This window comes from Cataglyphis hispanica, chromosome 25, assembly GCF_021464435.1.
Source record: "Cataglyphis hispanica isolate Lineage 1 chromosome 25, ULB_Chis1_1.0, whole genome shotgun sequence".
NCBI lineage: Eukaryota > Metazoa > Arthropoda > Insecta > Hymenoptera > Formicidae > Cataglyphis > Cataglyphis hispanica.
In genome coordinates, this window is record NC_065978.1 from 1,018,988 (window position 1) to 1,044,984 (window position 25,997).

At 31.9% G+C, this 25,997-nt stretch overlaps 4 protein-coding genes and 1 long non-coding RNA gene across 6 annotated transcripts; 1 reads left to right on the forward strand and 4 right to left on the reverse strand.

Annotated features, from left to right (window-relative positions):
• Positions 1-24: 24 nt before the first annotated feature.
• Positions 25-3,486, reverse strand: LOC126858502 (serine/threonine-protein kinase greatwall). Its single transcript, XM_050608883.1, has 3 exons — positions 3,018-3,486; positions 710-2,687; positions 25-272 (listed from the first exon to the last, which is right to left on the reverse strand). Exons 1-3 carry the CDS (start codon positions 3,207-3,209, stop codon positions 226-228), a joined length of 2,217 nt encoding a protein of 738 aa, XP_050464840.1. The 5' UTR covers positions 3,210-3,486; the 3' UTR covers positions 25-225.
• Positions 3,487-3,582: 96 nt separating this feature from the next.
• On the forward strand, positions 3,583-6,563 carry LOC126858513 (serine/threonine-protein kinase VRK1-like). 2 transcript variants are annotated; one of them, XM_050608912.1, is made up of 8 exons: positions 3,583-3,978; positions 4,362-4,414; positions 4,506-4,575; positions 4,723-4,919; positions 5,021-5,234; positions 5,324-5,991; positions 6,109-6,216; positions 6,359-6,563. In XM_050608912.1, exons 1-8 carry the CDS (start codon positions 3,825-3,827, stop codon positions 6,491-6,493), a joined length of 1,599 nt encoding a protein of 532 aa, XP_050464869.1. In that variant the 5' UTR covers positions 3,583-3,824; the 3' UTR covers positions 6,494-6,563. The 2 variants fall into 2 exon arrangements, with proteins under 2 accessions (XP_050464869.1, XP_050464870.1); XM_050608913.1 differs by lacking the exon at positions 3,583-3,978 and having other exon boundaries at positions 4,647-4,919.
• On the reverse strand, positions 6,462-11,627 carry LOC126858491 (ribosome quality control complex subunit NEMF homolog). The gene is made up of 10 exons (XM_050608864.1): positions 11,426-11,627; positions 10,920-11,091; positions 10,612-10,814; positions 9,428-10,506; positions 9,176-9,356; positions 8,737-9,035; positions 8,462-8,654; positions 8,028-8,346; positions 7,637-7,899; positions 6,462-7,543 (listed from the first exon to the last, which is right to left on the reverse strand). The coding sequence occupies exons 1-10, from the start codon at positions 11,479-11,481 to the stop codon at positions 7,345-7,347; spliced, it is 2,964 nt and encodes a 987-aa protein (XP_050464821.1). The 5' UTR covers positions 11,482-11,627; the 3' UTR covers positions 6,462-7,344.
• An 801-nt stretch (positions 11,628-12,428) lies between these two features.
• On the reverse strand, positions 12,429-13,540 carry LOC126858543 (40S ribosomal protein S16). Its single transcript, XM_050608953.1, has 5 exons — positions 13,436-13,540; positions 13,300-13,344; positions 13,080-13,211; positions 12,707-12,821; positions 12,429-12,637 (listed from the first exon to the last, which is right to left on the reverse strand). Exons 1-5 carry the CDS (start codon positions 13,442-13,444, stop codon positions 12,492-12,494), a joined length of 447 nt encoding a protein of 148 aa, XP_050464910.1. The 5' UTR covers positions 13,445-13,540; the 3' UTR covers positions 12,429-12,491.
• Positions 13,541-14,265: 725 nt separating this feature from the next.
• LOC126858551 (uncharacterized) lies at positions 14,266-24,151 on the reverse strand. The gene is made up of 2 exons (XR_007688693.1): positions 24,056-24,151; positions 14,266-24,009 (listed from the first exon to the last, which is right to left on the reverse strand). It is a non-coding gene; the product is annotated as an uncharacterized LOC126858551 (long non-coding RNA).
• Between the last annotated feature and the right edge of the window lie 1,846 nt (positions 24,152-25,997).

A 25,997-nucleotide genomic window follows, 5' to 3' on the forward strand; every position in this document is an offset into this window, starting at 1 on the left:
TCGTTGATTACAAAAGTAACAAAATATTTTGAGTTTTATATATATATATATATATATATATATATATATATATATATATACATATATATATATATATACATATATACATATACATATATATTGCTATACATACAAATATATAAAAAAATAAAGTTATACATAATAACAGTTTGGACACACTATAGGCTTCCATTCTTGCCACGTCTGCATACAATATGTAGAATGCTACGTATCGCAATTACTTATATTCAATTGTTGCAGAGTATTCCGCGCTGAAAAATAAAAATTCTCTTATTAGATATCATCATGTAATAATAGATATATAATGTTTTTAAAAAATAATATCGCGTAAATATAGAAAACGCACAATTTAAAAAATTTTTTTTAATAAAAAATTATAAAGTTCATTCTTCAAATGTTGTGTGTAAAGCAGTGACTTTTCTAATACTAAATACAGCAGTGTGTTCCACTCATCTCAGCAGCGTTTTATGTCAATAAAACTGTTTAAATATATCTTATCTAGATAATAACATTTTGGTGTTACAAAATTTATTTCACAATGGTGTAACAAAAATTATTTCACAATTAAAATCTTAGTTCTTGTAAATTAAAATCTTAATCCATAAAAATTTAAATTTGAATTCTTGTATTAACGCGATATTATTTCTGAAACGACGAAAAGAAATATAATAACATCAAAGATACGTACTTTGAAAATAGCATGTATCGTATTTATCGTCCGGCTGCGGGATGAATGGTGGTACCGCTTTTGACGGCTCGTCCCACGGAAACTCGCAAAAGAGCGCCATGGCGCGCACCTCCTTTGCTGAGGGTCGTACCGTTTGGTCCAAGGTGAGTAGCGCGTCGATGGCATCAGTTGCTGCCGACGACAAAGCCTCCTCATCTTGCGGCCACGGAACATCGCGCGCAAGAATATTCGCGAACACTGCTTGCGGTGTTTCATCGTTAAATGGCGGTAGGCCCGTACAGAACTCATATAGGCACACACCTAACGCCCACCAATCAACAGCCGGTCCATGAGCTTGTCTAAGCAGCAATTCTGGAGCAAGATAATCAGGCGTACCGAGTATGCGATCGTCTGATCTGTTGGTGCCAACTTGACCACCTCTTCGTACAGATTTGGGCGTTCTGTAGGGTGTATAACAATTGCCTGAAGTCGCAGGTGTCTTGATGGGCGAGATACCTTGTGGTTCACGATGATCTTCAGATATGTTGTTCAAATCCGAATGTAGATTGGGCACGGAATGCGAAGCGGACGGCTGTGGTAAACGAAATCTCGTCTTTATTAAAGTCTTCACATTCTCCTCTTCCTGTAATTTCTGCTGTTTCTCATCATCACACTCTCTTCGTCTAGCAGAAGATACTGGCGTACTGAAAGCTACTCTACCTGCAGACCCTGTATTCTGTTCAGTATCCTGATTTGGTGTCCTGCTCCCATCGTTATTTGCCAAGTCGGTAATATCCGCTGTTTTAATGTATGCTGAGGTGTCATCGATCACAGGACTTGTATAAGAAAATATGGGGTCACGGTTACTTCTCTTGGGTGTTTTATCGACATCAAGATCCATCGCGTCGATCTCACACGTTAAGCCGGTCGCTGCGCATGTACCGGGCCGCTTCCTCTTCGATCCCCGAATTCGATCTCTGAATGAATTCATACAAGTGCTTACTGGACTGCTGATGTGTACAGGAGATCGCTGCTGCGATTTTTCTGCCTCGAGCGTAGATTCATCTTTTTCCTCCTCCTCCTCCATATCTTGATTGCTTGCTGGGACCGAAGAGGATGCTTCACAAGTGTAATAGCTGCCAGAACTGTCCGTACCGTCTTCGTGCTTTTTAATAACGCCCTCATCCTCTTCCATGTTGTGTTCTTCAATACTTTGCTCGAGATGCAGATCTTCTACCGATTGGAAAGGTGTGACACCAGATATTCGAGAATAATCTCCGGATGCAACAGAGGAAATGACTGAGTTTGGCGACATATGTTCCGCAAACTTAGTGCAATTTTTCTGCAAAGTGGAAAGTAAATTCATGGCTGGCGTGCTTCTATCGCTGAGATTCGATTCGCTAGTGGACTTCTGGCCGGAACCAAAGGACAGATGAGATGTCAGTGAAAGCAGCTGGCCAGGTGTCCTAGTGCATAAACTGGGAGTCATCGGATTTACTAAATCCGATATTTCGAGATCCCTGTGCAAGGAAGATATCTTACTGAGTCCAAAATCTGTAAGTTTGACATGTCCTTCGCGCGAGAGAAGCATATTATCCGGCTTTAGATCTCTATGTACAATGCCATGTGAATGAAGATATTCCAATGCCAGGCATACTTCTGCAGTGTAAAATGCTGCCATGGACTCCTCCAAGAAGCCACAAACACCGATTAGGCTCTTGAGATCACCACCCACCATGTATTCCATGACTAGATAGACACTGCTGACAGATTGCAGTGAATAAAAAAGTTGCACGCAATATGGACTATGAGTCAGAGCCAGCGCATTGCGTTCAATCACTACTTGTGATGCCATATTCTTATTTATCATCTCATTCTTCTTCATCACTTTAATCGCATATATTTGCTCAGAATTGGATTTTTTGTATCCTAAAAATACTTTACCAAATGCTCCTCTGCTTATTGGCTTCACTATCTTAAAATCCTGTATATCTGGTACCTAAGCAAAAGAAAGCAATGATATAACAAAATAAAATATATATTTCTATAAAAATTTGTGACAACATAAATAGATTTTACATCAATGAAAAGTTTATATTGTGTTAATCAATATAATACAATTAATTTATTTTACTCTAATAATACCACGCATAATCAATATTATAGAAAAGTGTTTGCTTCAATTTTATATAAAATAAAATTTATCAATTTCATTTTTTGCTTTAACAATTTTTTTGCAATTGTACTGCTATTAAAGTATTAACAACAACTAATTCTTGATTTTGGAAAGATTCACTCTTATTAGAAATAAAACAAGGAGCGTACTTACCTTCGTAGTGGGATTAACAATTTTGGAAATAGTATTGAAAATAGAATTGTCGATGTATCTCTCGGACTGTTGCGGTGTATGTTCTTCATTATGATGCTCCGTGTCATTGATATTCTTACAGGACGTCTCGATGTCTGGTTCATTGATATGATTGTTCTCCTCTGAACTTGATTTTGGCGTCGTTTCTTCCATTAAAAAAAGAAAAAATAAAATGAAAAAAGGAAGAAAGAAATCCGCGACAAATGTAACCTGAATTCCTGCCGAGCGCGAGTACCAACGATAACTCGACGTATCTATTCGTTTGTGTGCTTCATAAAATTCGTTTTCGTATCGCGAGTCGCTCGACTCTAATCATGATTTCTCTTCGTTTTATTTCGCGCTTAATGCAAAATTCAAAAACCGGTTGACATTTTCCAAAGTCAACGTGACACACACGCTCCGTACGCGCGCACTCATAAATTCGGCAAATTTCAAGGCAATGATTTGTCATGGTCGACAACATAAATCAGAGAGACGGAAAGAAGTCGCCTCTGAATTCGCGTTTATAGTTACTTTAGCATTGATAGGATGGCCGCATGAATCATTTAAACTTCGTTGCTAAGTTCCAACGGTTGTCTGTCGTTGCATGTTGTATGTCCGTCTCGTGCTTTAAAACGAATAACAGGTGTATAAGTGGATATAGCTTTTTCATTAGCGTATCATTTCCTACGTTCGTTTTTCGCAATTTTTAATTGATATCTATTACGAAAGGCAATTACATCGTCATATAGATTTTGGTTTTCTACGGGATCTGAATTTAACTCCACGATGGCAGCGAAAAATGCGAAGAGACCGAAGAAAAAAGGCGGTTATCTAATGCCCGATCCGATACCGGCTGGAGAAATTCTCACAGATATGCACAAGGGTCAATGGATCCTTGGCAAATCAATCGGCGTCGGCGGTTTTGGAGAAGTTTATTCTGGTACTTGAAATTCTCTTGCTATTGCATTTGGAACCGTTTCTTTGCTATTAAATGTAGTACAATTTGTTGTACACTACATCGTTTATAGGCTATGTTTGTGAACAAAATAATAAAATATTCAAAGCATAAACATAGTTAAATAAGAAAGAATCAATATAAATGTCACTTTTTTGCAAAAGTTTTACATGATAAATTTTATATACATAGTTATACATATATTTGTAAGAAACATACAAAAACTCGTGTGTTTGGTTCTGTCTTGTGTAATTATATTAGCTCTATTACATTTAATTTTTTTATATGACATATTATTAATTACAAGATTGATAATTATATATTGTGTATTGTGTATTGTGTTAATTCTTTAATGATATTAATTACAGCGGCACCTTATTCTGGGAGAAACCCCAAAGATTATCCTAATGTTATAAAAATTGTTAGTATTATATTTTTTTATTATACCTGTTGTATTTAATTTTAATTTTATATAATACATTCATATTATTTTTTTAAAATTGAATTTATAGGAACCACACGTAAATGGCCCATTATTTGTAGAAATGCACTTTTATATGAGGAACTGTAAACCAGATGAAAGTAAGTTTAAAATTTATAAAATTTTCTTTTAATATTTTTCATATTGTGATTTATTTTTTTAAAAATTACAGTTTTTGATAATGGAAAACATTTATTAGTTGTATAACAAAATGTTTAAAAGATAAACATATCACAGTACATTTTTAGTTGATAGTTGGCAGAAAAACAAGAAACTTGCTGCATTTGGAATGCCTAAATATATTGCTTCTGGAAGTCATGAATTTAAAAATACAAAGTATCGGTTTTTAGTAATAAATCGATATGGAAAGGATTTATGGAAAATATTTGAGGAAAATAATAGACAATTTCCAGAGCACATAGTATATAAACTAGCTTTGCAAATAGTAAGGCAATTATAAAAGAAAATAATTTATTATGCAATTTATGATTTGTTGTTTTAGTTGTAATTGATAACTTACATTGTGTTATTCTAATAAATTTCTAGATAGATATATTGGAATATATCCATCACAAAACTTATGTTCATGCTGATATCAAAGGTGAAAATTTACTACTAGATCGAAATTCCTATGATCAAATCTATTTAGTCGACTTTGGTTTAGCATGTCACTGTACAACAAGCACTGAATTAAAACCAGACCCAAAAAAAGCACACAATGGCACTTTACAATATACAAGTAGAGATGCTCATATGGGAGGTAAGAAATAGAAACTTCAAGAAAAATTAACAATTCTGATACTTAATTTATTCTTTTTTCGATTTGCAATTTATTCTTTATTCTTTCAGTACCAACAAAGCGTAGTGATATTGAAATCTTATATTATAATATAATTCTGTGGTTATGTGGTTCACTACCATGGGAAAAATTACTCGATCCAGTTACTGTTCAAAAGGAAAAAGAAAAAGCGTTCAAAAACATAGACGATTTCTTGAAAAAGTGTTTTCATGGATCAATACCACAGCCTGTGCATAAATTTATGACTTTATTAGCTAGCATTAAATTTAATGAAACACCATCTTATGAAAAATTTAAAGAAATATTAATAGCTGGTTTAAAGAAATTAGGTTATAAATCAGATGGAAAATTAAGATTAAATACCATTGGCAATTCGATTGAACAAAATCCTTCTAAATCTACTCCGCAAAAAATAAAACCTGTGAATGGAGTCAGGAAAAGTCCTCGTATGAAACATATGGATACTGTAAGTCCTATAAGAAATTCAAGAAAAAGTACTATAGGTGTTGTAATGGACAAAAAGCGTTGTAATGTAAGAGATATTGAGAAAGTATTAAATGATATGGATTCTGATGATGAATACGATATTCAAATTTTGAAGAAAGCAAAAAAATCTAGTGACAATGTTAATAAAATTACCAAAACGATCTCATTACGTAGTAAAACAGAAAACCAAATTAATTGTAAGGATGATTCTGAAGATGATTCTGAAATGGAGGTAATTATAATAATCTGAAAAAAAAAGCATATATAAAACTTTTCAATTTAATTTTATAATTTAACCAATATCAAAAACTTATTTTTATCATCATGATAATTATTTTTATTATTATAGCCCTTATCAAAACGTGTAAATAAACCGCGACAAAGAAAGCCAGCTGTAAATAGAACAAAACGAAATATTAAGTATTTGGATGACTCTGCAACCACTTCTGAATCCGAGGTAATAAAATTTATTTAATTGACAAAGTATAATATATTTTTTTTTTAATTTATATATTTTTTTTAATTCAAATGAAAATTACATATACACACACTTAGTTGAACATAAATAAATATTTAATATATTTTCAATATATCTTTAGGTTATATCAAAAGGAACAAAGTCAAGACCTGCTACTACTTTTAGGGATAGGAAAGTAACTACAAAAAGATTGCAATCTAATAAAGCAATATCGAAAACTGAAATTCAATCTGATGAAGATATATTTGATACATAGTTTTATCAAACAATAATATAATGAATTGAAATTTGTACTACAAAATATATCTGTAATTATGTATCTTGCATTTCATTATATATTTTCTTACATGCTTTCTTATGCATTTGACATTAATTGCAGCATTATTGATGCACTATTTGTAAGAGTATTCCAAAGTTTTGTAAATATATGTATGAATAACTTTCAAACATGTGTGTGTGTGTGTGTGTGAAAACAATTTAGATTAAATTTGTTATGAAAAAATTATAAAATTTACTATTTTGATAGAATAAAATATTGAATGCATATTTTTGAATAATATTTCTATATATTGAAAAAGGGAATATGATAGGGTCTGAGATAATTTTCTGAGTTATAATATAATTTGTGTTCACATAAGTTATCATTTGCAAAAACATTTTAGTCTATTGAGCCATCTGCCATCTTGAAGTAGAAAATGCAGAAATATTTCTATTTTCAGGAAAAAATGATTTTATTAGTAAAATGGATAGTACTATAAAGCTATAAATTAACTTTAAAGATATTTACATATTATACATATAATATATCCAAATTTGAATATTTAAATTGAATATTTATAATTATTAATAGTAAATATACTTTTCATTTAATTGCTATACATAATACTTCCACAAGTCAACCCATTTTGATCTTAAAAAAAAAAAAAAAAAATTATTTCAAATCTCATAACTATATTGTAATTTTTTTATCAGTTAACATTTATTAAATATCAAAGAATCTATTATTTAAAAAATTGCGATTTCAAAAATATTCTCAAATTTTATATGCTACAAATGATAGGGAATTATAAATTATCTAAATTAAGATTAGCATTTTTAGCCAAATAATTATTTTTTTAATTTTTGAATCTGAGGGGCGCTTATTTTCACTTTTCCAGGTATATTCCTAGCTATTGTCTCATCTTTAATTGCCTTTAATAAGTCCTTTTCGCGTGAAGAAATTTCTTTGTCTCTGAGAAATACAGCGACAGCTGTTTTGGCAGCTTTACCTCTTTTTCCTAAACCAGGTGTCAATTTCACTTTGAATCTGAAATGATATATATGATATATGAAATATTGCAGTTTATTGTAAATAAGAAATTACTTTATATCAATTTTTTTACAGCAGCAATTGTCTTACTTGTAATTTTGTAAAGTATTGTAAGGCGCAACTACAGGTACAGCAAACAATAATTCATCTTCTGACAAAGGTTTTCCTGTCAATTGATCAAGCATGTCGACTTCAGGAATTGGACCTGTATCTTCGTCATCAATGTTATCTATAATGTGCAGAGATTGCAATGAAACGTTGGGTTTTGAATTAGTCTTTTTTTTCCCCTGTTTTGGACCTGATGGATCTTTGGCTCTATTTTTTCTTTTGTCTTCCTTAGCTGCACCTGCCGACTGAAAACATCAAAAAATGGAAAAGATATATATGTTAGATTAACTAATATCATCATGTTAGATTGTATAAATAAGTTTATAACACTTAAATAAGGCATAATAAAGTTAAGAGAAAAAAGAAATAGAACCTGCAAGACAAGCATTGAAAGTCGTCTATCTTCTTCATCTTGATCTTTGTATTTCTCTTTCATTTTCTTTAATTTTCCCTTTTGTCCTCGTTTAAAAACAGGTTGTTCCTTTTTTTTGTTATCATGTTCATTCTTATTACTTTTTTCAATCTTTTCTGTTTCTTCGATTAAATGTTCTTTTTGTTTTGATTTTGTATGTCTCTCTTTAAATGATGTATTTATTATAACGGGCTTATCATCTCCCAAATAAACTACATTTTCTTCTGCATTCTTTTGCATTTGTATTAAGGGTTGATTGTTATCAACATGTAGTTTTACCCTATTTTATATAAAAATACTTCATACTCATATAGGATATATTAGTTAATTCTAGTTATAAAAAAACAAAAGTTTTATAAATTTAATTATAAAATTCAAAATTTTATGTAACTTACTTTGGACCTGAAAGATCAATTTTAATTTGTGTATCGGGAAATTTATATTGTATGTCTTCATCATCGTCTTCTTGACATAAATCTTTATTAGTATTATTGTTTTTTGCATTTGATTCTGATTTTTCCTGATCTTCTGTTAAATAATCCTCTTCTTGAATTGGATTTAATGTATTTTTATTTTCTAAATTTTCATCTAACAAAAAAAGTATTATTAAAAATATATTCACAATTGTAACAATTGTATTAAATATTAAATAATTTATTGCATTGTTTACCTTCATCCGAATCATCTTCTAATTCTATTTCCTTGTCATCTTCAATTATCAAATCTTTTTCACTTTCTTCATCTACAGTTTTAACTCTTCTCTCATCTTTATGTCGTTCTATTGAACTGTCTTCCAGACGAAACATGATACCCAATCCCATGATTAATTGACTTTGTGTGAGATAATTTTTTTTTCCACGTATCATGAAGGATCCAGTAGTGAGATATTCTCCAGTAGGTGCACTCTTCGATACTTGATCATGATGCACCCACCATGCACTAGCTATTATTTTAGAATCCCAGGCTATACTATGAACGAAATTAATCATAATTACAGATATAATTATCATAATATAATAATATAACATAAAATATAATACTTTAAAAAAAGCATATACATATAGGCATATATATAAATTTAAAGATAAAGATCGAATATAACTCTATACCTATATGCAACAGCCATTGTACCAGCCTCTGCTAATGATTTGGGTGGTACAGGATTGCCACTGGGATTTTTTATTACGACAGAGCTCGCACCAGCTAAATCTGCGTGAACATATAAGTCTCCTGCCTTTAGGTATCTTTTCACTATCAATTCATTTTGCTGCTGATCTCTTCCTCCAATCACTGTATATATGTTTATGTAAATTAGAATTAATAAAATTGTGATACAAATTTGTTCAAAAGAAAAAAATTACCTAAATAATTTTCAGATGTAATAAACCAATAGAATTTTTCAAACCAATAAGTTTTCCTTAATTTATTAATTGTATGTATGGTTTGAACTTCTTTCAATGTTTGCTTTGTCTTTTTTTCTGCCGATTTTAAAGCTTTTCCCTGGGATTCTATTGTTTTTTGTTGCTTTCTAGCAGCTAACTTCTTTTGACTATAATATCTTTTAGCATTACTAAATGCTGTATGGGCTAAATCTATATCGATGAGCATAGGCTTTAACTCAGATTCTTCGTCACTATCTTCATAAGGATCATGTAAGAGCAAAGTAATATGATTTGTTTCCAGTTTTAATTGTTTTATAGCGGAAGCAACGGGATCGCCTACGACCTGAGCTTCTTTTAATAAAACTTGAATGTCTGGCCAAGACATCTGATTTGCTAAGGCACTTTGTATAGCTAATATAGCATTATCCACTAAAGCTTGATTTCTTGAAATCAATTCTGCCTTTTGCTTATCTAATTCCTGTGTTTTTTCCAATGTAATCAATCTCTGATCATGATCTTTCTTTACTCTTTCTAATTTTTGCAAAGCTTCTCTTTCCTGTTGCAAAGCTTTTAAATCTAGTTTTTGTCCTTCCATTGTGGAAAAATATTCGTCCACTGCAGCATCAAAAGAATCAAATTCTTTGTACGGTTGATTCTTATACTGCTCAAACAAGAAAGGATGAAATTCGATATTAGCAAATATGAAATCTTCCTTGCCATCTTGAGTCAGCTTTGTTTCTTTTTTTTGAATAATGTAGCCTTTTGAAACATGTTTCTTTGCATGACCCATAATATTATCTGCATCCTCAAGTGCTAAAATTAATTTTGACATATCTTTAGTGACATTAAAATCTTTACCAATTTTGCAACCAAGAGTAAATCCAGCTTTAAGTAAAACATGATCAATCACAGCTGAGCCAAATTCTAATAATGGATTCAACACTCTTTTAAGACTATCTCCTTCTTTAGCTTTCTGAATATGCTCGTGAATTGTATCTATAGGTGGCATTGTTGCAAAATGTGCTCTATCTAATGGATATTTCTCTTTCACTGCAAACCTAGATATATGAATTTATCAATATTTTATATGATGATATATATTTTAATATATATATATATATATTCTATAATAGATTATAAGTATATATCTTGTATACATTTACCTAATCTTATCTCCTTCTGTATGAGGTCTTAAGACATATAAAATCACCATTTCATGATCAGTGAGGATTATATTACCACGATCATACACTTCTAAAATTATGTGATATGCAGCCTCGCCACTTCCAAATTGTAAATTTATTATTCGATCCATACCAACTTGAGTAAGACTCTCCAATCTTTTATTTTTAAGGTGTTTGCGCATCTATATACAAAATTATATTGATTGCAAGATTTATATTTGTCTGATTTATATGTGATATAATGAAGCTACTTTGTATAATTCAAAAAGATTCTTATTTGTAAATACCTTCATGGAAAAACCTGAAGGGGCTACATTTTTTGGCCACTCAAAATTCGTTGTGTGCAATCTATTACCAGATTCAAGTAAAAGAATGCATTTTTCTTCACTACGTTGAAAGCGTATGAGATATGTACGATGATCTATATCATATATTTGATTGACACGCATGCCAATAAGTCTAAAAATTTTTACATGAGCGTAAAATAATTTATTTATGATCTTTAAATTCGACAGATACGTGTTTTATATTTATATTTAAAACTTACATTACTTTAGAATCAAAACATTCATATCAACATTTATTTAATAATAATTAATAATAATAGTGCAATTCAAAATTCAATAAATGTGATATATTAATATTTATTTAAATTAAGATAGTGTACAATTTTGCACTTTCTATAACTAAGTTCTATATTTTAAAAAATTAAGTGTATGCACGCGTATTTTTGGTTATAATTTTTCATCATTTTATAAAATTCGAAATAGAAAACTTTTTATTTTTTCCTTACTTTTGTAGTTCAGTAACTGAACATACAAGGTCATAAGTGTTAAATCGTGTCTTCATTATGCAGATTGGATTATCTTTCGAAAAAATTTGTTGAAAATCGATGACAGCTCATATATACTATTCTGCTATCAGCTGCTTTGCAATTGCACTTGCACACCTTGCGCAATATTACGTTTCACACACTAGAGCACAGATAGCCAAAAGCTCGGATGAAGGCGGGAGTCGAAACCAATATTTTTCATTGGTTTCAGCACCATATCGTAGTAGTGGCCAAAGCAGTAATTACGTTCCCAAAGTAAAGTCGCGTCGTTAACACGATGGTAATAAATTTTCGTAGTCAAAAGTCGCATCGCTAATACGATAGTAATGCTTTCCATTTAATCAAAACTATTAAAATTATTTACATTAAAATTTCTGTCTTTCTTTAATATCCACATGTAAATAGAAAGCAACAAGGAATATGAGTTTTATGTTTTAGAAAAGTTTAGAAAACTGCTTTTTTAATAATTAATTATTTTATTTATAATTTCATAATAAACAAATAATATAATTATGCAGAAAAAAACATGATTTGAAATATTTATCGTACAAAATCTGTTCCATAATCATATATTTTAAAGTTTCTTCCTGTAAAATAGAAATAATAATATAAAATTATTATTTTAAATATAAAAAACGTATCATAAAAAAATTAGTTTTATAAATATATTATAGATTGTTACTATAAAATCATTAAAACTAGAAACAAAACAAATTTATATATAAAAAAATTGAAAGAAAAAATTAAAAATAGAATTAAATTAATAGATATATACATATATACCTATATTCTCACAGATTTGACTAATGCCATTATAAAAAAACGAGTTTACAATTTTAGAAAATTTTAAATTATATAAAATATAAAAAAGTTAAGTTGTTTTTTCCGAAGATACAGTATAAAATTTATTTTATAAATATGTTAAAAACGAAAGAAAGGACACGAAGGAACAATATACAGCGTATAAATTTTAAGTTTTTTTTTTATTCAATAATATGAATAAAATGTAATGTAAAATTTGCGGATATTAACGATAAGATTTCTGGTATCGTGCTCTTGCACCTGGACCACCAAACTTCTTTGGCTCGCACCTCCTTGGGTCAGCAACAAGAAGAGTACGATCATACTGGATAAGGATATCCTTTACTTCCTTTTTACTAGCTTCATCAACATCTATAATATAATCATGATTAGAACTTAATAAACTCTCAATAATCAAGTAGTCAATATTAATATACTTACACTTTTGATAGTACGCTACAAGCGCTTTAGAAATAGCTTGACGAATGGCATAAATTTGTGCAACGTGACCACCACCGTTTACTCTTACTCTGATATCAACTCCGGAAAACTTTTCCTGAAATACAAATATATGGAAGCGTCTTTCTTTAGAAAGTTACATTTCACTTGTGCCTGTATTCAAAAGCAAGTGTATTCTCAAAATCTGTTTTTCTAATCATGAACTATTATTTTAGGGAAAATAAAAATCATAAATATTAATTTCAACTACAAGTAGAAATAATACACTCATCTCTAAAAATTTTCACTGAGGTCTTCCTCGTCATTTATTTACAAAATTTCTACCTATGTTTGTATTATACTAATCATTACTCACTTTTCCTAGCAATAGGATAGGTTCCTGCAATTTGTACTGCAGCACGCGGGGTTCCACTAGCTCCAGCGGCCGACCATTGACACGAAGATTTCCACGACCACGTTTGCAATAAGCGACTGCAGTCGCGCTTTTCTATCAGATATAAGAAACCGCATTAGACATACTATGTAAGTACAAGACACGCGCAAAATTAACCTCGCTCTCTCGTTGCTAAACTTACCTTACGTCCGAAGACTTGCACAGAGTGAATCGGTTCTTTTTGTTTCTGGAAAGAAAATTATGTATTATGAGATTTTTTTAATCAATTTCTTTTTATTGAAACAACATCGCAATCAAAAATAATCTTAAAAAATTACCTTCTGCATTTTGACGACCCGACAACACGTTGAGTGAAAAGGAACAGAAAGGAAGTTGATCGTTCGCCATGCGGTGTTTCATCGATATGACTACGTCGATCAAGCGAAATTTAGTTTTCGACTACACGAGTCGAAAAAGTCACTTCCGGTAAAGAAAGAATATTTCGTTTGCGTTATTGTTGCGATTATTTTTAAATAATTGAAAGACCGAATTAAAATAATATTTTTCATAAAGTTATGTCAGATATATGTTGGAATGCAAGCACGAATATTTTGTTATTGCATTTTAAATAAATATATATAAGTAACGTGTTTGTAAAATCTTCACAATTTTCATACGATTTGAATTTGGCGCCTTTTTTATTAAGACGTCATATTTTCAGCAGTTATAGTCGCGCGCGTACGGGATCGAGTCGCGTTCCGAATTTCTCGCGTCTTTTTATTTATTTAAAACGAGTTTGAACGAGCAAATTAATATCCTGAATGCCAAATAAGTGCTGTACGATCCATTGTCCTTCGACTAATTTAAGCAGTAACAGTCCTTATCCTATTCGTTCGCCTGTATATAATTTCTATATAATTTATAAGAAAGTGCGTTCATCTTCTACTATTTTCTGAAGGTAAGCGGCAGAGATTATTACTAAACATTATTTTTATAATTTTTATCTAACAATCGCTTTGATCAATAACGATAAACAATTAAGGTCGTTATTTTATGTGAATTTAATAAGAAATATGATGTGAAATATTTTATAAAGAGAGAAAGCAATAATGAAAACAAGATGTTAATTAATTACAAATTAACTAACCAATTAAGCACAACGGTTAAGTACAATGAATCATGATTTTATTTGTTATATAATAATATCTACAATAAAAATACCATATCGTTTGAAAAACAATTTTCGTGTTACAATTATACAGTAATTTTATATAATAATATTTAGGTTTTCGTTCCAAATAAGATGTAGCGATGAACATACACCTCGCGCAGTGGGAGTGAGAAAATACATTTTTTTGTTGCAAATTCCGCATTGTGGTTTCTTCACTCAGTGTGTATGTGTGTGTGTGTGTGTGTTTATGCATGCGGGCATGCGTGTGTATGTGTACATCTTTTTCTTTTCCAAATATCAACATTGACCACACAAACACACGAGATGACACCACACCTTTAACCACGCATTATTATTTGTTCTTATCTTTTCTCATCTGCTCTCGTCTGATCTCTCATCTCATAAATTCTTTTTTATATTTTGAAAAAAGGGGAGTCGGAGGATGCGAGGGTGTCATCTCGAGTGTCTCGCTTGTTTCGCTTGTGCCTCACGCACGCAATTCCTTCTTTCTTTCTCTTAGTATGTGCGGAGAGTGTGTTGTAGAAAGTGTTGGATTATATAGAGCGATCCAACTCTTCATCGAGATGTCGGTTTTGCTTGGCGCGGATATAATATATCCCCGAATAGTCTCTAAATTAACTACACTTAATAGTTAATAGTACCGTAATGTCATCTCAATATATATATCATTGTATTAGTTTTATCATAATATATAGAAAATACATATAACAATTATTTAAATGACTCACAATCAATCATCTTGCCATAACGCGCGTATACGACGAGCACGCGCACATGGCGCTCGGGCGCGTATGCGTGAGATATATATATATATATATATATATATATATATATATATATATTTATATATATTTATGTATATTATCGGTGTGTTAATTACATGATATTTTTACACTCGTCGTACAGAGGGAGAAAAAGAATGGCGCGGAGGCTCGAGAGGATGGGTAAGGGGCAGAAAAGGAATAGATTTCTCACACATTTACATTGTCTCTTCGCTCATACTAGTGCTAGTTTAAAAGGAAATTCATCGAGAAACCTAGTCGATATCTTATAAACATTTTGTCTACCTTGTACTGTAGTATGTATCCTTGCGTCTAGCGAACATTGTCTCGTCATACATGTGTCTTTTGTCAGGCATTTTCGCCGTGCCACTGATATCATCTATTTGATTAAATTTTATCTCTTTCAATTTTCCCCGTTTGATTTATACCTGTGACTTTCTCGTTGAATTCGATGTATCAACCGCATTTTCTACGTGTATATTCTGTGCTTTGCGATGTGTGTACGCCTTTTCAAGACTTGACACATAAAAACTTATGTGTGCGTATATTGTTTGTGTATACGTACTTGCACATATACGCTTGTTTATATGTATATAGAAATATAAATATCGGAAGAGAGAGAAAGATTATCTTTGTGGTTTTTGGCATTGATATTTTAACGTGTAAAATAGCGACAGCGAGTGAAATTGAATTAAATTTGGACATTTATTTGAGAAAAGGCATTATTGTTGGATGTAGAAGTAATTGCTATCTACTAATAAAGTAGATTAAAATAAATAAAAAAGAAATTGATGAGTTATTATCACTTTGAAATATCATTTTCATTCGATCCTATCCTTCACTTGCTGTATATCTTTTTCGCTATATTTGGAAAACATTTCTATTTTTTGATTCAATTTTTGTTTTTACAATTCATAAATATATACGTTATGGATGTTATATTATGATACAGAATAAATAATGGATAATTTTTCTCTCTCTCTTTCTTTTCTTATGTTTTTAATATCATTTTGAAGAAAATGTCTTCGTTATTTCCGTGATTTTTCCTTTATCCATGTTTTATTAATATTATAATTAAATCCAGGGTCGCCTTTATATTTATATATTTTGCAGCTAATCATTAAGCTGTATTATAAAAATTATTATTCATATTTAAAATCATTTTGCATAAAAAGTTTTATATTTTTTATGATAATATATTTTTGTATTGTAAGAAATATTGTTAAAAAAGGCAATATATATATCGTAGTTTGATTTAATAAACTGTACGTGTAAAATTTCGCAAAATTAATAAGAAATATATAAATATCCTTATATTTTGATTTTCGTTTTGATTATTATTTTTATAATCGATGAAAGACGACCCTGAAAAAAATCACTTCAATAATGATTGTTTGTCTTCAGAAAAGATAAACCACAAGTTTAAATAAAATGAAAAATTTTCCATAAACTGTTGCATTTAATGTTCAATCCAAGCCGTGGATTATTGACAATTGTGTTACATCAATGACTCTCAAAGTCTTCGTCTCATGATAGCATAAATATAGCGCAATCGTTAAAAGTCTCCGAAGGTTTTGATTAACAACGAAATTCATGAGAAGGCTCGTTCGCGTGTCAGCTCTTTTCCCAGCTGCGGGTAATAAGCCAAAAGTATATCTAAATTCATCTACAACTCCTAACTGAAGGGAAGAGGGATACGAGGTTTCTAAAGCCCCCCATCGATTAAAATGCTCCAAAAGATGTCTTCTTTTTTTTCTTTTTAAATTTTTTCGACACTATATTGAGCGGAGAGGTATTGCTATATGGTTGTCAAGAAGAATCGTGTCGTATTGATATGTCAAACATTCATATCTCGCCCCTTTTGTTTTGTTCGTTTTGTTGCTCCATCACTCTCTCGCTTTCTCTCGCTCTCGCACGCACTCGTACAACGCGATCTTTTAGCCCCCTTTTAGCATTTTCCACCCGCGTCGTGCTTTTCTATTTCCAAGGAACGACGTGTGTGAAAAAGGACGCGTGAGAAGAAAAATAAATAATACAACTGTTAAACGGATACATAGGAAATCCTCCTCTCTGCTGTAGGGCTGGACGTACGTACGCTCATATTTTATAATCTACGAGGAAAGACAAGTTTGGAGGAGAAAGAGATACTTTTACAATTTTATATACACGCATGAGGTCGGGGATACAAAAGTAAACGACACCGAGCACGACAGCAACACACCGACCGATTTATGCAGATTGCGAAACCCACTCTTGACATACATAAAAATATGCGCGAACACCTTTGACAATCATATATATATATATATATATATATAAATATATATGTATATATACATTTATATTATTATGTACAACTTACGGCGCAGAAAGATTGCTGAGAGAGTCAAGGGGCAATTGGCGTATCTTTTCAAGAAAATATTCGTCCAGCCCAGCAAGAGGATTAGAAGGATAAATTTCTTCGGGTTTTCAGGCCTCTCATCCGCAAATTTCGAGTATAAAGGGTGTCATGTCTTACATGGCTGGTTTTATCGACAATTAGCTTTAACATTTCCTCCTTTTCGTTCTATAGAAAGTGATAGAGCCACTTAAATCAAGATTAAAGTCAACGATTGTTTCGGTAAAACCAGCTCACAGTTCTTTCGAAATTATCGACATTCTAGCGACGCTGATTGCTTTTCGATATCTCGATCGCACCGAGTGACACGTTTCGCAATCGTTTCACGATTCAGCGATGATTAATGGCACATATCTCTGGTTCATATTTTCGCCGCGCATTTAGCACTAAATGTGCGTAAAAATTCTTGTCACACAACTGCGATTTTCGCATTACAGAAATAAGACTCGCAATTAGACAGCTACATTTAGTATTAAATAGGCGAATCTATATATCTTTCACCGTTACTGACCATTCTTAATACTGCTTCCTTTATATGTACTACTTAAAAATACACGAAGAATCCTCGCGAGATATCGCCGTCGCAGACACACGCGAGCGGGACGTTATTCTTCTTTAGATCACTTATCCCTTATTCAAAGCTTCAACTGTGTTTTTTGCATTTCTGTGCAATACATGCTTATTAGCATTAATAGCATTTAATTCGCGGAAAAAATTCGATCATGCGCTTTCTCTTCGTGAGAACATCTTGAGAGTCTGTCAACGAATACAATAATCGTATAATTTAATTTTATCTATAAACAAGAATATAAATAATTATATTAGTAATTTTATTTTAATGTTAATAAACATTAGTTTATTCAAATATAAAAATGATTAAAACATTTTTAACAAATTCATGATCTATGTTCGTTAAGGAATTAAAGATTATTCAACCTTCAATATCGTATTGATTGTCAAGAATGATATCAACAGATCACGAGAGTGACTCGAGAATAGCCTTAAGTCATGTGCACGACGAGTACTAGCTCGCGACGCAGTCGTCGTTGAATTAATCGATACCGAATCGATACGGAATAAGAAGGATCGGGGAAGATAAGGGTGCTTTTTTTTTCCATGTACGAGTACGACACATATAAAATCCATGCTCTTTATACATGTTATTATTGCATACTACACGTTCGCCGCTGCGGGCTACGAGGCGCCTCTCTCGTCTCTCTTCTCGCTTAAAAAGTATTTAAATCTTAAAAAGGGTCGGTGGCTGAGAGGAACGGGAAAATCTACGAAAGGCTCTTTTGACAAGCCAGGCTTGACGAACGCGTTTTAATACGATCGATGTTGAAGCGAAGCGAGTAAGAACGAACGAGCTATCTTTCTTCTTTTTATTTCACACAACTTAGATTTGAAATATATAATATTCCAGGAAACATTCCTGCGGAAAACTTGAAAGTGCAGAAAAATTCTAAGATCTAAAAATTTAGATAAACATACCGCAATGACTTTTTAATTTTGTTTCACGGAAAATAAGATTAACTCTTTCTTTTCACTCGGATCGCTCGAGATTTATAAATAGCCTAGATTTTGATTCTCTCTATATATCTTTCTTGCTGCATTTGCGGCTTTGACCCAGTTCTCTTTTCCTCGAGATTTTTGATTGAGTGGTTAGATTTGATTATAATTTGGCACAATGATTATTGTTGAACGTTTTTCTCGGAAAACGCTCATGCGAGGACGATCTTATCAGTACAATCGAGGGAGGTAGATCTTCACGATATACTGATCCAGTCGTAATATATGTTAATGCGACAGTGTAGCATGATAACTTGAGCGATAGTTGGATCGATTCATTCGTGATGTGTAACTCGATACAATTTGATTTTCCGGCAGATGTTCGATATTAGAATAGGTACCTTGAATTTTCGCGAGAAAGCATATCCCTCGTCGTTTTCGCTTTAATTTTTTGAGCTTCATTGTTATTTGTCACCGGATTTTTGCGAAATACAAGGGGAGCAAAAATGTACGCGGATTCAGATGTCGATATTATAACAATCATTGTCGCACCTTTCGGTCACAGTAGTGTACATTGGGACTCGTTATGATAAGTCTGGAAGCCGCAATAATAACGATAGTAATAATTACGGGATGTTGTACATTTAACATACCATAAAATTAGACTTGTTGTATATGTGAACAATAATTAGCGACAAGTTATCGGAAGTACCAACGTCACTTTGTGTTACAACTTTGCGATAGTTTGCTTATACTGCTGTAAATCGCTGTCTCATCTAGAAATGATGTCGAAAATGCCTCGGAACAAGTGTTTCTGTGATCGCACAGGTTATATAAAGCGCCTCTTTTCGTGAATGTCAATCAACGCTTGTACAGAACTTAATTTTCATTGCAGCACCGATTGCACAGGAGATCATTTAGGAAGAAGGTATAAACGTTAACAATACAAGAGCAACACAAACGAGCTGAAGTGGATAGCGTGTGTGGATTCATTAATTTTAGAATGATTATATGGATCAAATTAATTCCATTATATGAATGAAATTAATTCCAATAATTGCATAAAAACATTTAAAATTTTCACATATCTCATTATATAAATCGGAGAGTAATCGCATCTTATAGGAATTAGAAATTTTACCAGTTACGATTACGCTTCGAATTATTTGTCGAAAAAGTTGCAAGACTGCGTTGATCTTACATTCATCACATAATAAATTTTGCATAAAGTATATCCACATTGGTATCCACTTTCGCGCCCGTACGACAAAGATATTCGCATTATATTCTACCTAGAAAAAACATTATTATGACAGAATCTAACACGATCAGGGCTCTCTACATACATCTGCACCTTATAAATTAATACTTTCCGTAAGCATTCACACCCGCAGTCAAAGTGCCACAACTCGCATTTAAAGGACTAACTAACGGAAGATTGTCTGCTTAGGGTCTTTTTCATCCACGTCAATGCATCCATGAGGCGAAGTGCCGCATGACACATTTATCGAGGATCTCTCGCTTATCACACGCATACACACACTCAAAATTGTAGAATAATTGTTAATTGTAAATTGTATTCGTAGGAAACGATATTAGTGGCATTATTATTTTGACACGAGTTCATACGCACTTCGGTTATTATTTCATTACATTATCGTGCCTGGTAGAAATCCAATCTATTGTAAAAATACTTTGAGTTACAAAGAGCATTTTAAAACCAAGAGAAAATTTTTTTTCTAGCTTATAGAGCCTTTCTTAATTTATGAGACTCATATCGTTTCTTATGAATGTTTCGTGATTATCGGCACCTCCGACAATAGTTGCACAATCACTGAAGGAACTTAAATATATTGGCCACTTGTGCGAATTAGTTTTCTTATTAATCGATAAACAATTGCGAGGCGGTTTCCCCGTGCGTCATGGATGCAGAACTCCCTCGGCCACGACACTTTTGCTATCTATACCGAAACTACTATTTACATCAATTCCTTGTAGACATAGCTAGCGTTTTACAATTGAGAGATATACATTAAGTGTAATATAGAATCTCACTGGAAAGAAACACGCACATATACACTCATCGTTCATTCAGTCATCCAATTTACACTTGCAACTATTTTTTTTTTTTTCTTTTTTGTTGTTGCTCTATCACTCTTTGCCTCTTATCACAACACCAAACAGTGCCTACTTCGAATGAAAAAGACCCGATACGGGGCCTTTGTTGGTTGCGCTACGGCAGAAGTATCTCTATTAACAACCGTTGTTAAGATAATGAATAGTCCTTACTCATTCCGCTGTTGAATTCGCACGCACATTACATCCCGGCGACACACTGCTAGACACATTTTCACTCTTCGCTTCTGTTACTTCCGTGATTAAAATTTTTATAAAAAACATTGATGTATCATCATTTTTTATATTGATTTAAACATCTTCTCAAAACATTTTTAAAACTCTCTCAGAGATTTTATTTATTTTCTTGCAATAAAATTATTAATGTATTATTGAAATAAGAAGTGATGTTTTCGTGTGCTATTAATTTTCAAAAACAAATTATTTGTAAAAGAATTGTAATATGTGATAATTTATTTTTTCACTAATGTTATAAATATTTTTTTATTAATTTATATATATTATAATATATATGTTGAGTAATATATCACGGAAGTTATCGAAGCTAAATGAAATTTCAAGTGCCCCTCCTAGATGGTATGAATTCAGACGTACTTCCTTACGATTTCGTAACGAAAACAAGGTAAGAGAGAAAACGGATTTTTCATATTTATTATTTACGTTTTATGAAAAGTTTAATTTAGTTAATATTTCGCCAATGCGTTGCAAAAACAGCGAGATAATTTCATTAAGAATGAATAGACGATAGAAAGATTGTATTATACAAAATCTTACAGAAACATATATAGGCAGTGAGAACGGAGAAACTGGCTGGTTGAAACCGAACTTGTAATTCTTAAAGATAGAATTGCGGAACCAGGTACACGCGTTGGCTATCGCCAATTTGCTTTGGCACATATGATGGCATGTTGCTTAAACTCGAGGGTGATTGATAATAAGAATGGACTAGAACTATTTGTTGTTTAACGCGGAATTACAAATTCGAGATAGAAAATTAATTTTTATCTGTTTTCCAAAATATTGGGAAGAATTAGTAAAGTAAATAATAAATGTGAGATATTATGATGACATCGTACAATACTCGAATTTCATAAAGTAAAAATTACAATTATTTAATTTATTATTAGAACATCGTGGAAAATATATCTCCAAATATATACGATCAAAATATACAAAGTTTATGAAATGCAATTCGGGTAATTCAGTTAGATTCGCTGGATTTGCAACGCAAAGTACTTGCTGAAATCAAATAGATGGATTTTCAATATTATTCTTTTTTTTTCACCTTCATTAATCAAAGAAAAGAATTTCTCTCTTATCGATAAACATGCTTACATTTGCGTAAGCTGATATTGACAAGTTCTTCATTCATCGCTTCTCTATCTTTCTTTTTCACTCTCGTTCTCATTTCCCCTAATATCGTAGTTAAAAGTCAACGATTAGTTACCAGAACACAAGGCACTTGGCTTACACATCATACATGTCTTTTTTGTTATTAATTTGCTTTTTGGTATAGCTCGGTGTTGAGATAGCTGGCGCAAGACGCGCCGCGGCGGACAACGCGAGATAGATATTGCTATCGAAGAGCAATAACTGTGATAGCTTAACATAGAATTCGTAATCGATCCAACTTTTAAGAAGATATATGACGCGATAATGAAATCTTTTGAGGACGTATGTTGAATGCTATAGTTGATTGAAGTACAATGTTACATAGTGAATCTACGAAGATAGCTTTCTCTTCTATATAATATAATATGTATAATATATATATATACTTTTCTATTAAAATATTTATTAAAATTGTCTTAAACATTCGTTTTTTTCTATTATATCAGATAAAATATTTGCTCTCATAAGAAAGAAGCTAGGAAGATTTTCATCTAGAATCTCGCGTCTAGAATCGTTATCAAAGGTCTCGCGTCTTGTCACGGATCGCGGTGCGTCTTCCGACGTACGATGAAAATAGCACTCACCTCACATACACAATATTCATAGAAGAAAATAGTCATATATATATGTATATGTCGCACATATAATATATATACTATCTATGCAATGCAGTAATAATATATATAATATATATTTACTTTATATATATATTCAGTATTTGTCTTAATATATATATATATATATATATATATATATATTCATTTATAAACGACGGTTAGATTATTTAATTACATCTCAGTATTAAAACTCCTTGCCCTGTTTCTTTCGCTCTCGTACACACAGGCAAACACGTTCGCGCGCGCACTTTCGCTCATTTTTTTCGCTTTCCTATCTCATCGTAGTAGTAGAGTTTAATGGTACACTTAATGCTCATGCTGTCGTGAGGCAGGATTTTCGGTATTTCCTCTTACGCCTTACGCCTTTCTCTCCTGTTTACTTTTTCTCTAATACGAATCGCCGATCTATAATGATCCGATCGGTCGAGAGTTATATACGTTAATATACTTTAATACGTCAATCTATACAGAACGTATTTCTCTTTGATTCTTTGTGTTTTCTATTTGATTACATTATTACATTGTTTTTCGACAACGACTGTGGCAAATCGGTCAATGATGTTTCTCGATGTTCTTCGCGAATTTCTCGATTTCGTTTTTTTTTCCGTCTTGTACGTACTTATCGAAAACTGAAAATCGCGAAGTTTAAATAAACGCCGATCTGCCTTTTTTCTTTTTTTTTCTATGATTGCGTGTGACTATGTGTCAGCTGTGCTTCATAGTTGTCACTGAACTGTGTACCGAAGTCCCGCCACTCACGAGTCAGAAGAAGCGTGGGATTTCTGATTTTTTTCTTTTTTTTTTTAACAAACAACATCGACATTTAACGCAGCAAGTACTGGACTGTTTAATCCCCCTCTCTCTCTCTCTCTCTCTCTCTCTCTCTCTCTCTCTCTCTCTCTCTCTCTCTCTCTCTCTCTCTCTTTCTATACACCATACTCAATTTTGTATATATATATAAATATATATTGTGTGAACGTAATGTATACATATGTACGCAGCCATACATGTATACACGTACGCTACCATCTGAGTCAATATACATGTGTATAATATCGCTATCGCTTTTTCTCCATATATTTTATATATATATTATATATATATATATATATATATATATATATACAGAATAAAATGGTATGTATGTATGTATGCGCGATGTAATCACTAGTTAAATGTATATAAGTATCGCTTTTCAACATATAATACTGATGCGTAGACGCTCGTTGATCTGACTAAAGCCGTTGGATTAGCTCCTATGATCAGATCGCAATCCCTCGATGATTCGAGTTCGCTTTTAACTTATTATCTTGCATCTCGTTTCGATGTTATGTTTCGCCAGATTACGAACTTGTGAACCAGATTATAAACACGGCGTCTACCTGGATAAAGAGGAATCGAAAATTCTACTTCATCTTGCAAATACTTTCGCAATAAAATAAGCGAGCTTTATATTTATAAAATTCGTTTTACCCACTCTGCTTACATGCATCAACTATTTTTCACATACATTGAAGTTATTTCGCTTATCGAAAGAATTAATATTTATCGAAGCTTGAAAAAAATTCATATATAAAAAGATTATGAATCGATCAATAGATTGACAAGTCGATTTTAAAGATTGCCAAATTCGTGATAACAATGAAAATTCTTAGTGGGTATTCTTAAAAGTTACATGATTTCATACAAGTTTTATATGATAATTTTCTTTATTTTCGTAACAGAGAATTTTCGAAGTCCTCGCATTCGCAGATAATTCACCGCATTATTTGTGCCGTTCTCGAAGACTGTGGCGGAGTTGCTTTTTCGGAGAAGTTCTGGAGGCCTTCTTTGGAGTTTGTTCTTTTCTTTTCGTTAATGAATTTATTTCTGTCTTTTTCTTCGTTCATCGATTTTGATAGACTCCAAATTAAATTAGGCTTTCGTCAGCAACTCGATACCACATTGCATTTAAAATTGACTGAACTGTGCTTAAGTATATAAATAACGCATTGCAGCTTCTTGCCAAAAGTTAATTGCGAGTTAATTAATTGTTGCGAATAATTGCGAATATCATAGTACATGTACTTAAAGAAATTCTTTCGAAAGATGAAAATTGTGACGAGATAAAATTTTGCAAATAACATATTGACTAATTAGAAAGCAATATTAAATTATAAATCAAGTAATAACTTAAAATTAAATTTAAAACAAGTCTCTGATCGCGCATGTGCTAGTATACACAGTAACTTTGAAATTATTTGCAAACGTAAATGTATGAAGAAAAAGTATCATCAAACTGAAAAATACATGATATTAAAAGATCTCTCGCGATATCACTCGAGGAAGATAACTGCAATACATTTTATTATCGAGCTTTTTAAAGTAGAACTTAGCCGGCCAGCTGTAGTTAGTTCACACGTACCTATAACGCATTTAATAATATATTGTCCATATTGCTTATGGCACCAACTTTTGAGCGATTTTAATACACAATCTGGATAAGAGATAATTGTATTTTACATTTTCGTTCGAGCCCGCGTCTGATTGAGCAAGGCAATCTGATTAGATGACAAGTAGCTAAGATAATGTGGATTCTAAATGTATAGATATACTTATAGGTAATATCTAGTTGAGCAGAGAGAAATATGAGAAAACAATGATAGTACAAACGTGTTATTTGAGTATATTGCTACCAACACATGTTCTTCTTTCATTCTATTATATTAGAATTATTGCAATTTTTATACGAGCCAAAGAGAAATATATTGTATAAATGTGCACATTTTTTACTCTTTAGATTTGTTGAGTATTCTAATTCGCATACGAATTAAGTTAAGACAATCTAATAAATTATATCTTTGAATAACAATAGAAATTGTAAAAAAAAGTCTT

Coding starts and splice junctions, on each gene's coding strand:
- LOC126858513 (XM_050608912.1), top strand. CDS start 3,825: ATGGCAGCGAAAAATGCGAAGAGACCGAAGAAAAAAGGCGGTTATCTA. Junction 4,576..4,722: donor GAACTGTAAACCAGATGAAA/GTAAGTTTAAAA, acceptor GTACATTTTTAG/TTGATAGTTGGCAGAAAAAC. Junction 4,920..5,020: donor ATAAACTAGCTTTGCAAATA/GTAAGGCAATTA, acceptor ATAAATTTCTAG/ATAGATATATTGGAATATAT.
- LOC126858491 (XM_050608864.1), bottom strand. CDS start 11,481: ATGAAGACACGATTTAACACTTATGACCTTGTATGTTCAGTTACTGAA. Junction 9,357..9,427: donor TACATCTGAAAATTATTTAG/GTAATTTTTTTC, acceptor ACATATATACAG/TGATTGGAGGAAGAGATCAG. Junction 9,036..9,175: donor ACAATGGCTGTTGCATATAG/GTATAGAGTTAT, acceptor TTTCGTTCATAG/TATAGCCTGGGATTCTAAAA.
- LOC126858543 (XM_050608953.1), bottom strand. Junction 13,212..13,299: donor TGCAAGTCTTCGGACGTAAG/GTAAGTTTAGCA, acceptor TATATCTGATAG/AAAAGCGCGACTGCAGTCGC. Junction 12,638..12,706: donor TGTAGCGTACTATCAAAAGT/GTAAGTATATTA, acceptor ATTATATTATAG/ATGTTGATGAAGCTAGTAAA.
- LOC126858502 (XM_050608883.1), bottom strand. CDS start 3,209: ATGGAAGAAACGACGCCAAAATCAAGTTCAGAGGAGAACAATCATATC. Junction 2,688..3,017: donor TTGTTAATCCCACTACGAAG/GTAAGTACGCTC, acceptor TCTTTTGCTTAG/GTACCAGATATACAGGATTT. Junction 273..709: donor CGATACATGCTATTTTCAAA/GTACGTATCTTT, acceptor TTTATTTTTCAG/CGCGGAATACTCTGCAACAA.